General features: G+C 34.5%; 1 protein-coding gene across 3 annotated transcripts in view; it reads right to left on the minus strand.

The window, feature by feature from the left end:
• Slc39a12 (solute carrier family 39 member 12) overlaps positions 1-13,266 on the minus strand; it is a 74,312-nt gene that overhangs the window by 33,292 nt on the left and 27,754 nt on the right. For 2 of the 3 annotated variants that reach the window (XM_074056580.1, XM_020180980.2), the window contains 4 exons: positions 11,041-11,213; positions 7,355-7,507; positions 5,174-5,284; positions 2,793-2,859 (listed from right to left, as the gene is read on the minus strand). In XM_074056580.1, coding sequence (XP_073912681.1) covers positions 2,793-2,859; positions 5,174-5,284; positions 7,355-7,507; positions 11,041-11,213 — 504 coding nt within the window. The remainder of the gene's footprint in view (positions 1-2,792; positions 2,860-5,173; positions 5,285-7,354; positions 7,508-11,040; positions 11,214-13,266) is intronic. The other variant, XM_074056581.1, reaches the window with a different exon arrangement.

Genomic DNA, 13,266 nt, shown 5'->3' on the forward strand with positions numbered 1-13,266 from the left:
GGTTATGGTTTGGTTTCTACCCCCAGAGTTTAAGGCTGAAAATGACTGCATTCTAATAAGTTTCGGTATCATATTTGGGAAATGTCATTTGATGCACTGCATATCCCACACCACAAAAAAGTAACTTCAGCAAATGACAGACACAGCCCAGATATTCAGCCAGACAGAGCTATCATGACTGTGTTACGAAGGTGGTCTGTGCATCTTACTTCTAAAACTCAAACTTACTTAATACTATCACTATAGGACTAATGTAAATCCTTCTTGTGGTTTACCAACTCATTTTAGTCTTTGTTTAAAATGGACAGATTTCAGGAAATAGTCATAAACACACAGAACAAGTATCAATTCATTGAATTCAGAAAGTCTCTATTGGCACTACCTGGAAGCTCTCAGAGTCTAACAGCAGTATTTAAATTACTTAACTGTTTCTGCCAATTTTCAGAAATAAAGTTCTTTGTGAAAAAAATCAAGGGATACATTTTACAACTTCATCACGCAAATAAAATTTCCATTTCCATATGCCTATATATATTTTGATATTAATGAAATATATTCAAATGGAAGGTTTTTAGCCAATATATACTCTTCTAGGAAGCAGAGTGGCCCATTTTTGCTGTCTTGTATTCTAATAGCTCTGATTATGGGTTTCTAAATGTCATATTATGGATATGTAACAAGCCACAAGGCAAATATGCACATTTGCAAATGAGAATGCACTGATCATGTACTTTAAGATAATGTAAAGATTATTTAGTGAAAGATAAGCATTTTGTGGTAATTTAATGTACTCATTACAGAAATATCTATAATATTTTACCTTTCCTAATGTACCCGGTAGTTGAGTTGATTTCTTCATTTCTGAACTGTTTGAGGTTTTCCATGGTGAAACATGGGCTGGAACTAATATGATTTTGTGTTTTGTTTATTTAAATCAGACTGTGGATAGGATTTTCATATCCTGTCTTTTGAAACACAGTTGAGCTCTACTAATGAGGTAATAGGAAACAAGGAATTGTATATTTGAAGCTAATTCAGTATTTTTCTGTCTAAAAGGCAGCTCAGTATTCTAATTTGGATTTAGTTACTATTCATTCTGCATGCCAACCTTGATATCTGAAATGAGAAGATATGAGGACTACAAAATATTTGAATAAAACCATTGTTATTCCCTGTCTAATTTGACTTGGCATATCCTTTTCCCTTCCTTTCTTTCAAAAATTAAAAAAAATGACCAAAGGCTATTGTAGACCTACAATGTGTTAAGCATTGTAAGTTAATCCTAGAACTGAAATTTTTAGAGGGAAAATATTATTTGACAATGTACTGAAATCAGAACTGGTCAATATATGTAATTATATATTTTGAATCAAATAAATAAATGACATAAGTTAATATATCTAAAACACTTAGAACAGCCATTGTTACAATAACAACACTTATAATACTAATAAGTGTTATTATTAGTATTTACATCCCAAATTATATGGTAAACTATGGGTAAAGAACATTATTTTATGTTGCAGTGTATACACAGTACCTAAAACACAGCACATCTTCAAACATTTTTTGTAGTACTAGGGATTGAACCTAGGGTTTTATGCATACTGGACAAGTTATCTACCACTGAGGTACATCCCCAGTCCCCCAAGCAGTTTTTGAATAAAAGAATGAATGAATGTGAGAGGATCCATAGCTGTATGCATGAATGATCATAAAGAAACTGCTCATGCATTAGCACTTCTTTAGTTCCCCAGTGCTTGAGAATATTAGGTATATAATCCTGGGCAATGAGTTAACCTCTCTAACAACTGCTTTCAACATTTGTATAATTTAGAGATTTATTCTTACTTCATTAATTTACAGAAGAATTGAATTAAATAATCCACATCAAGTATTTAATACTATACCTGGTATATAAGAAGTGTTCAGTTAATGGTAGCTATTTTTATAACTAGTTAATGAACTTGTTATGATAATTTGACTAATCATGACTTGTTAACTTTTTGTTACAAAAAGAGTAATATAAATGAGAAAAATGGGGCAAAGATTTAAGGGCAACTGATGGAAATCATAACAAAGAAAAACAAAAGATTTTGAAGAATTATTCGGAAACAGAAGCAAAGGGGAAGAAAGGTCCTTCTAAAATTGGTAAATTAAATTCAGAAATCATGGTAATTATAAAAAGAAAAAGGTTGATTGGAAATTAGATGAACAAATGAGTTATAGAATATGTGAATAATGAAACAACAGTGATTTGAACTCTATTGTCTCAATGATGGTATAATAAAGGATATCATGATGGCATGATAAAGTTATGTGATGAACCTTTCATTAATATGAGAGATGATGAAAAGCCATCATGCCTCTATTTTCACGGTAAATTAAAAATCTCAGGGCTGGAGGCATGACTCAACTGGTAGAGTGCAAGGTTCTGAGTTCAAACCCCAGTACTACAAAAAAAGTCTCAAATGACACATAAGCATGGTTAAAAAGGAGCCCCAATAACCACACAAACATATACATTAATTGAAGATTAGAGGGGATCAGTCTTAAACAATTGGGGAAAACATTTTTTAAGGAACAGACTCAATAAAGTTGGTATTAATATATAACATTCTTGGGAGACAGCTATGGATGGTTCTTCATTAAAGATTTGATTGTAAGTTTTTCATAAGTATCCAAGATGAAATCTATATAGTTTTCACATATTTATTTTAAAACAGACATAATAATCTTTTTCTACAGCACTTTCTACATTTGAAATTTAGCTGTTCAAAGTCGGTACTCACATTTTCTGTTGGAGGCTGTCATACTACCTATAGGAATTTCAGCTGCCTGTGAATCTTCTGGGCCTCTCTATTTTAAATCGAAAAATAACTGATGAAAAGTAAGTAACAGTTGCATTTGTTTGAAACATGAAGCATCTGAAGAGTAAGGTTGATTTTTTTAAAAACACTGTAATATTTTAAATGTATATTAGAACTGCAACATTTCATAGACATCAAATAATAAAGAAAGCATTTCATAGACATCAAATAATAAAGAAAGAATGTCAGCAGAGCATACTTTTTTGCGTTATCTGCTTTTAGATGAAAATAGCACTCTTATGTAGACCGGTATCTTCCACAGAGAGTTAGTTGAAGGCCACTGAGACAGTCTGTAATTCACACTCTTAAATTATGTAAGCCTTTATGAGACACAAAAGCTGTAGAAAAAATGATCCCTGACCTAATTTGGTACATCTCCTGCAGAGTGGATTGAGGATCTAGGATTCGTCTTTTGATCTTAAGCAGATGGTACAAGCTGGATAGAGAGCAAATCCATTCAAACCTAACACTTCATTTCATTCACTAGCATAACATTCTTTTTATTGCTTTGCCAGCCAGCAAAAGAATCTTGCTGATTTACAAAGTAGATCAAAAGATTTACAAAAGAAAAATATAATATATCATTTAAAAATTCCACCCTTTCATGTGTCATAGAAGTGACTTAGAAATTGCCTTCTGTTATATAAGTTAATATTACATGAGTATATTTCAGAGATTGACTTGTATTTCAGTTCCTGAAAACACACTTTCCCCCTCTCTGCCTCAGATTTTCAGTCTATTTTATTAAAAGAATACTTTTTATCTATCAAACATGTCTTTTTAAAAGCATAGTCAGATAATTCTATAACCCAAAGTTGTAAAGTTTTGACACAAATTTAAAGTGAGGCATAAGCATCTTTTTATATGTAAAGAAATATATTTAGTAAGTAAATTTAAAGTTCAGATGTTAAAAATAATAACAGCTATTATAAAGATAGGGTATGTTTGGAGAAGGAAAGCTAAAACTAAGGTGAGCCCTGTAGAATGCAAAGTTTTAAAGTATCAAGCTTGCCTGAAATTGGGTAGATTTAGAAACAAACCAAAAAAAAAAATCCCAATGTGATTATTTTATACCAAAAGCTTGATTATAACTAAAATGCTCTATAGTCCTATTAAAAGACTAGAGCTCACTCAAATATTTATTCTAGACACTTTAAAGAAACCCTATATATTATCATACTATGTAAAGGTATTTAGAAGAAAACATTCAAGGGCTCCTTGCTGACTGGAAGAATTATGAGTTTTCCTTTTCAACCTACACTTGCCTGAAAACATGGGGAACCCTAAAAGTCTTATGATTTCACTTTAGGTTGAACTTACAGCTTAAATACAAAAGGAATGTTGAATGTATTGGTGAGCTGGAGTATTCAGATAGTTCAAACCTTACCAAGTTTGTTTTGAAGACTTGCTTATATGCACGTTCAGGCTCTGGGTCATTCTTCAAACAGAAGGAATAAAGCCAATGTGACATTGATTTTAAAACTAATTCTAGCCTGAAGTTATTTTCTTTCAAGTCACATTTTAAAGTATCTATGCAATAAATATAACAAAACTATAAAAATCATTTTAAAGGAATATTTTTATGTTCATATCTCTGAGTTAGCTTTAGATATATTAGATATGCCATCTATGGCCAGACTTCTCTTGCTATCTCTATTCAGTTAGGAATCTATCCTTGAACTGTAAACCCTACACCAAAGTCACAGTCATAGGAGGCAAGTTTATAATGATATATGACTTTCATACTTGTTCTGTCCCTATACTATTCCTTTAAGAATTATAAAGGGGATATTGTTTTGAACCTGATGGAGTTGTATTTTAAGAATTAATATAGATTTGTTTGTGTAAAATTCAGTATATTCAAAGATACTTATGAGGAAACATCTTATTAGGCAGAATTAGTTTTCTCCTGCCTTATGAAATGAACACTATAGACACACTAATACCTTGCTTGACATTTATTTGGACCAACATAGATGATCACACAGAATGGAAAACCTAAAGGTCAACTGGCTTATGAAAACTTGTAAATAAAATGATGAAAATTGATTATTATGTCAATCTGATCCATACATGTTTCAGAGTGGTGCAAATAGCAATGACTTAAATCTGTGGAAAGTGCTTTTTGCTCTTTGAAATAGTTTTCAAGTGCTTGGCAAAATTCTCCAGTGTTTTTCATGATCAAGTATAGCAAGTCAGGAGTGGATTCTATTCTTTCCATTGTACTTATTTTCATCTGTTCATTGAGGAATAAAGGAAAGAAGGCAATCAAGTCAGTAGAATGCTACAGATTAGTAACCTACCAACTGAATAGTTGAAGAATATTTGCCTTTGCCGGACTGGTCACCTAGTTCAAGGTTGGGTGCAAGATGGTGGGAATGTTCCACCTGTCCATTAATCAATGATGGGCTCTGCTGGATGAGGACAGTTGAAAATTAGTGTGGAAGCCAGAAAAACACAGATGCAGACTTTGTCAATTCCATGCTTTTACTGAACATTTTATTTATCCACCATTGTGTCAAGTGGCACAAAAAGAGTACCTGGAAACTCTCATCATCATGAATATTTGCTAAAACATCTTATCTTAGAGAAGCATCATACAGGCTTAGAATGCGTAAGGAATGCAACTTCCAGCAAGGCATGTACCACTACACCTGTAATCCTAGTTCTCAGGAAACTGAGACAGGAGGATCACATGTTTGTAGCCAGCCTGGGTTATATAGTGAGATACTGTCTCATACATACATACATACACATACACACACACACATACACATGCAAATGCAACTTCAACAATGTCTAGTTATGGTTTAAAAAGACCCGAATGGTAGTAGTTATTACATTGTCTTTTTTATTCATTAAAATTTACATTTATACAAAATTTAATCTTTGAATTCTTTCTGATGGAGGTGCCAAAACTGTATCCTACCCTGGAACATGTATTCATCAATTAAAGCACTACAAACATTTATGCCTTTTATTTTGTGTGATAATGTGAATCTTGAAATGGTGTTCTTAAAACTCATTTTAAGTTCCCTGACAAGCTCAGGGGCAATCTGAAGAAACCACATTTTTACATGTTTAGAATTTCTTTCACTCATTTTCAAACTGGTTAAATTTGTAGCTACCACTTATTAGGATAATATGCTGGTATTATTACATCGTTTTCCAGTCCAAGAATGATGATTTACTGGGGATAAAGGGAACACGCTATTGTTTTTTCATACTTCTTGAGATCAGACCTTGTTTTGCGGAGACTAATTTCCTAAGCTTTTACAGGTAAGAGTTGTGATTGAAGCCGAAATTCCTAATTGTCAAATTACTACAGCATCTTCACTTGAGCCTCAATCCCCATCCACCAAAAAGAAACCCTTTCGCTAAAATTTTTTTGCAAGATTTGAAATCTATTTGAAACCTTGATTTCTACTTGATAATGAAAAGTTTCAAATATATAGGGAAGCCAAAAGAATTGTAATGTGATTTTCAGATACCAACCTCCTCGATCTTGTTATTAACATTTTTCTAAATATATTTATCTCATGTCTATCCAGCTATCCTCCTTTCATCCATAAAGCCATTTTATTTTTTCAGTGCACAAAACAGAATTGTCTATACATTTAGAAATGGTAAGTGGTGAAATTTTAAAAGATGCTAATGTGTTAGCCTGGACACAGGCATTAAGAGAACAGGTGAAGTGCCAGGGAGTGAGCAGAAAATCATACAGGGCTACAGAACCCCAGGACTTTGTAAGGAAAATTTGCTTAATTTGCTTTATTTTAATTTCTTGGAGTCTATCACAACCATTTTCCCTTTTAACCATCCCACCAAGCTGGTAATCTACTTTTCTTTAAAAAAACACTGCATTTTATGTTTTGTCATATGCAGAGCAATTTATCAAAAATAAGCACAACAAAAAAAAATCACTCAAGCTATAAAAAGATTTGCGATTAATCACATCCCTGAGCTTTTTGTTTCTATAATTTTAAATGCCCTTAAGACAGATGGCAGCAAGTGATCTTGTTAACTTTTAAGGTTTTCATTTGCTTGTTTGCTTTTGACTAGAAAAGACATTCAAAACATGGATAGTACCCAGGATTTTGGGCCCATTCATCCTCCAAACCTAAAATATTCTCCTCTTTTGAACCATCCATGAAGGTTAAATAGAATATTGCAATAAGTAAATTAACTGTCCAAGAACAGATGTTTAAAAAAATTAAGGCCAAGTGTGCTAGTATATGCCTGTGATCTCAGCTAAGAGGTAGAGGTAGGAGGACTGCAGTCTGAGGCTGGCCCAGGCAAAAGCAAAAAACCTTATCTGAAAAACAGAGAACGTGAGAGTCAGACTGATTAATAGATATATTCTCAAAATTAAAGCTCCATTCCTTCTATTTACTACTTCATGAAACTTTTGAACAAGTACTTTTGAAATAAAGATGAATGTTATAAAATCTTGAAGCAAAAGAGAAGTGAAAGTTAAAATATACCTTGGCTTTTGATGATACAAGAAGAATAAAACATTTTTCTATCAAGAAAAATCCATGGATGCCTCCAATTAATCCCAACATTTTCCAAATATAACTTTTGCTTTCATGGAAATGTCCAAACTCTTGGGCTTCCTGCTTATGTAAATCAAGAACCTTAAAAAAGAAAAGAAAAGGATTTAAAGGAAAGAAAGAACTTTTGATGACTGAAAAATCAAATAGCAGTTGGGTACATTCAGCTGTCAGTCTGGGGAGTCCCTTGATGACTCCAGTTTGCCTTTGGGTATGTGGATATCATCACTATATCATTTAATCAGGGTCAAATAGAATGTGTACAACAAATAAATGAGGGCTCTCAATAGCTTGTGTGAATGAATTGTGACATCTAACCTTTATTTCAGCAAGTGCCCTAGATTTTCATATGTTTTCAGTCTTTTGGCTGATTTTTTTCAGGTGTACTATCTATATCCATTTTCACAGCAATGATTCATAAGATATAAATATATTTTATAGCCAGAACACATATAGGGATATATTTCATTTGGGTTTTTTTTCTTTGTTTTACTTCAAGCTCCATTACAATTGAAGTAAACTTGAACTACTCTACAGATAAATAAGAAATCCACCTGGAAGAATTCTACTGCATGTGTGCTGCATTGTCAGTAATATTTTCAACTTTCTGGAACAAAAAGTATATGAATGCACTGACTGAGGATTTTCCTTCCCACTTGGACTCAATCCATTGACCAGGACTTCTTATTAGTGAATCATTATTATTCCTTCAGCAAACGAAGACAATTTGTAAAATTAAAAAATAGTTTCCAGACTTAGGATGTTCCTGACTACTAAATTAAAGAAAAAGAATTTATTTGTGTATAGATTTACATATGTGTGTTTCCATATATATGTGTGTAGGTATTTACGTCTGTGTACATACAACACCCCCCTCCATATCCATGGATTTGACATCCACAGATCCAACGAACTGTAGATTGAAAATATTCAGAAAAAAATTGCATCAATAATGAAACAGTACATTTTTCTTGTCATTATTCCCTAAACAGTACAGTATAATATTTTTACAGAGCATTTACACTGTATTAGTTATTACAGATATTCTAGAGATGATTTAAGGTATACAGGAGTCCATGAATGGGGCATATGCAAATTCTACAACATTTCATATAAGAAACTTGAGCATCTGTGAATTTTGATATCTTCAGTCCTTTGCAGATACCAAAGGACAGCTTGCATACATGTTTGCACATGTGTGGTATATGGCTATATCTGTAACTAAAATCCAATATGTATTAGTCAATTTTTTCTAAGTGAAGACTTAGACTTGCAGTCTTCACTGTTTCATGTAATAGAGAGCATTGTAATATAAAATAAAACAGAAGAGGACCCCGCAATCTCAGGATAAAATGTAGATTTTTTTAAGTTGAGTAAATTTAGTCAATTACAAAAGAAAATCATAGCAGGGGGATTTTTTCTCATTTCCACATAAATCTTTGAAAACTGGGCTCATATTCAGGGACCTCTAATGGATTTTCCTAACTTTCCTCCTATGTACCACATCTTTCTTCCTCGGTCCTATAACTCCGTCCTCCTCTCTTTTCTCAAGCAAAAATCCTGCTGTCACAATTTCATGAAACCCAGCTAACCTTTCCAGGTGTGACATTTCCTATCCACACCACATCCATGCTCGCCCCTGGCAGTGTGCTCCTACTTAGAGAGAGACCCAGGCAGCCTCAGATCCTTCTGCCATTCCCCATGATCCTGAGCAGGAAACAGCTCAGCCACCACTGTGGTGACCTAGAAAAAGGCCTCAGCCACCAGGTCAAGTCAATACAGAGCCCTGAAATATTTCCAGAAAATTAAATCAATTATCAGTGAAATTTAAAACTAGTAATGACTCGTTTTATTTCTCCAATGTTCACGTTGCAATTTTTCTGAACATCAAATAATTATTGAGCCTGTAAGCAACAACGGTGACCCTGGAGGAAATTTGCCAGAGGCTTATGGAAAATTTTAACATCTTGGGCTTTGCAAGTGGCAGATCATTGGTCCATTGTCACCATCCATATTAAGAGATCTGAAAAAGGAATTAAGAGATCTGAAAAAGGCTTCTGTAGAGCCTTCTGTCTGAACATTTTTGTCATCGAGGTTCTAGTCCTTTCATTTCTGAGAAGTAAAAAGCTTCCTAAGTCTTCAACAAAGGGCCAGCTTCCTGGTGATTACATTTTTCTTAAGAGAAAATCAAATATCATTAGTGAGGCAAGAAAGAGAAATCCACTCTGAGGGTTCAAATGAAGAAATGTCAATGATGGTACTATGACAGAGGTGTAGGCAGGGTCAAGGGTATGAACAGGAGATAATGAGGCACCCAGAGACTAGCCACTCAGGAGACCATCACCACCCTTAGGGCTGAAAGGTCAGAGGCAGGTATAATAGGCACTTAGAATCTGCTTTTGCTAAACAAACAAACAAACAAACAAACAATCCCACTAACTCTTTACCTGGACTCATAAATTAACTAAAAGCAGGATTAAAAATTTGGCATTCCTGCCTCCATTTTGCATCTGTCTCCTTTGTACTGAATATCTCTCTTATAATCACATGGGATACTGGGAATGACAGTATTGCTCTATAAAATTTTTATGGCAAAGGACTAAAACTACTCTCAAAGAACAGCAGAGCCTCGCAGGACAAATCAACCCCCATAAGAAGAAATTACCTATAATGATGAGGCTACACTACACGCTGAAACGGGAATAATCAACTCATAGGAGCCAGACTGCTCCCCTCAAGGAATAATAGTGATAATTTCTCTAGGGCTCCTCACAGAACCAGAACTGAGACAATGATTCAACCAGGCCAGTTGAATCATTGTCTCACCCCCTGCCCCAGTTCTTCCTCAATTTAAACATAAAGCTCATGTTTGTACACTAAGGACGGGTTGAATGATTTCTGCCCTTGTGACTGGCACATTAAGAAAGTCCCTATCTCTGACTTTCATCTTTTTTAATTGGCTTATCTGAGTGACCCTACCTGACATGTTACAACCCCTGGAGTTGGGCTCTGCCTTAGACTCAAGAAATGAGGTCACTGAGGCTTGGTGAGAGGTGGGACCAACTAAGACAGCTCCAGCTATAGTTTGAGAGCAAATCAGCTACTTTTAGAGCACATGCCACATCCAGGAGGTAATTGGGAAGAAATGCCCCTGCCTCCTCCCCTGCATTTTCCCTCGTGCTTCTCAGTGGCTAAGACCAAACAAAAACTTAGTCTACAAGAGACCTGAGCTGAGGAGATGTGATAGTCTGGGGAAGAAAAGAGATCAAAGTGGAGAATGAATCTGATGTGGAGGAAAGAGGGGAAGCAACTGGAGAAAAACCAGCATAATGTCTCACAGCCCATTCTTTCTATTTTTACATGCAATTGGGATTTGCTTCCCAGGTCTTTCATAACTGGAATTGTGATCTGATCACAGTTTCCTTTTATTAATTTCAAAAACAAGAATAACCTGTCATGAACTTAATGTTTTGTCCTTTGTTCTTTCCTACAAGTGCAGAGAAGCTTGGAACAAATAGCATTTCTTTCTGAGGAAAACACTGACCACTGTATTTATTCATAGAAGTCACTGCAAAACTGTGTACAAATACTACTTTCATCCAAAATGGAAACATTACCTGAGGGATAAGGTGTAGTAGAGCATCCCCAGAGAGTGTCCCAACAGCCAAGCCCACAAATAGCTGTAAAATAAGACTGTAGTTCTCTTCACAACTGTGGAAAAGGACCAGCGCTGTCCCGAGCATGGAGCCCAGTGTAAGAAGGGTCACGGCCATGGTGCTGTAGCCATACTCTAAGTCAAAGGAGATTACAAAAACAGTCAGTGCTCATCGCTGTCCATTTTTGCCTCAGTTCATGATAATGCCAGAAAAAGTCTGTCTTACACTAGCAGTTGAAAGGAATACAGTATTAGGAGTTTTAAATGGAGTGAAAATTATAATTTTTAAGGACAATAATGAGCAGAGTTGCTCTAGTCTGAGTGTTTGTGTTCTCCCCCAAGGTGATGGGTGATATTAGGACATAGGGCTTTTGGGAGGTAATTAGGTCATGAGGGCTCTGCCCCTAAGAATGGGATTCATGCCCTTATAAAGAACTGAAGAGACCAGAGTTTTTCCATCAGGTGAAAACACAGTAAGAAGGTATGAATTTTTGAACCAGGAAGTGGACCCTTTACCAAACACCAAATCTATTGGCCCTTCATGTTGAAATTCTCAGATTCCAGAACTGCTATGAGAAATACATTTCTGTTGTGCGCATAGCATTCTTTCATAGCAATGATAAAGGCAAGACTTTTACTTCACCCTGTTGCTTTGAAGTTACCCTGACTACCCTTTACTAAAAATCACTGGCAAACAGAAAGCTAGCATACTTCCCATTCCCAGTAAAACTAATATCTCTCACATGAAACTCCAACACCTGCCAACAGACATTGGTAATGAGTCCTCCATTTTAAACCCTTCAAAGTCAACGAAGTAGTATTGAAAAGGGAACCTTATGTACAGAATGAGTATACACTTTGGAAGAACTTCCTTCTAAAAGGGCTGAAACTTATTTGCAAGATCAAAAAGTAATGATCATTCTCAATGACTAATGATGATTTATTGGTGAGAAGTGACCAATGATGAAAATCATTGATAATATAAATTGGAACAGTCTACAGTTTGGCTTACTACAATAATTTTATAACCCCTGAAATTTATTTCACATTTCTAGGGTTTTTTTAATATTCAGAAAAGTAAGATTTTTAAGATTACTCAAACAAAAACGTATATGAAAGGAAGAAAAGGCAGAGTGTGTTAAATGAGAAAAAGGAAATGTCTTTCAGATACCAATACAAAACAAATGGTATGGGATGCAGATAAGGAGTACGCCACCCACTATTATCATTTGGTTGCAGATATTCAAATACTTTGTTTTCCACCTATTTAGAAATTACTAACTAGTCGTGGCAAACTAACATGTAAAAAAATGAGAGAATGCAAATAGAAATTAAATCATAATTTTATTTAGTGACTACAGACAATAAGGTAAAATCAAACAAAATCAGTGATTCAGTTTTTAAGAAAATATCCTCCTAAAAGTTTCTTATAATAAAAAAAAGTACCTTTCTCATATACTTATATTTTTCTGGAAAGTTCAACCTTCACAAGAAATCATACTGTGAATACAATTGGTAACAGTGATAGGCTTATGATTTTAAGAGGAACTTTGCTGACTCTATGTTCTAAATTATACAGAGGTCAAATATTAGAGTTGGTAGTTTCCTATGATAAAACAAGAAATTTTCAAAGTTCAATTCTCCCAACACTATTGCTACCCCTTCACTGCTAAGGAACCTCTACAAAATGGTATAAGGGGAAATGGAGAGCTGTTCTTCAATGGGTATAGTTTTAGTTTTGTAAGGTGCAAATGTCCTAGAAAGCTATTGCCTAACAACATAAATTTACTTAATACAAGTGAACTACACAAATAAAAATGGCTAAGGAGGCTAGAGGTATAGCTCAGGGATAGAGCATATGCTTAGAATTCACAAGGCCCTCGTTTCAATCTGCAGCTGCAAAAGTTAAGATGTCAAATTTTAATGATATGGGTATTTTGTATTAATACCTTTATAAGTTAAAAACTTTAAAAATAGTTGAAATGGCCAGACACCTACACAGAGGCTTGAATTCATTCTAATTTAGTAAGAACACCATGTGATAAAAACATTTCTAAAGACTTTCAACCAAGTTTCATATCTCACTCCTTCCCAATTAGATTCTATATAGGACTGTTATTTTCTTCATCTAACACAAAGTTATTTGCATTTTAATACATTGGCACCTGGATGGCTAAGAAATTCACAG

This window comes from Castor canadensis, chromosome 15 (genome assembly GCF_047511655.1).
Source record: "Castor canadensis chromosome 15, mCasCan1.hap1v2, whole genome shotgun sequence".
NCBI lineage: Eukaryota > Metazoa > Chordata > Mammalia > Rodentia > Castoridae > Castor > Castor canadensis.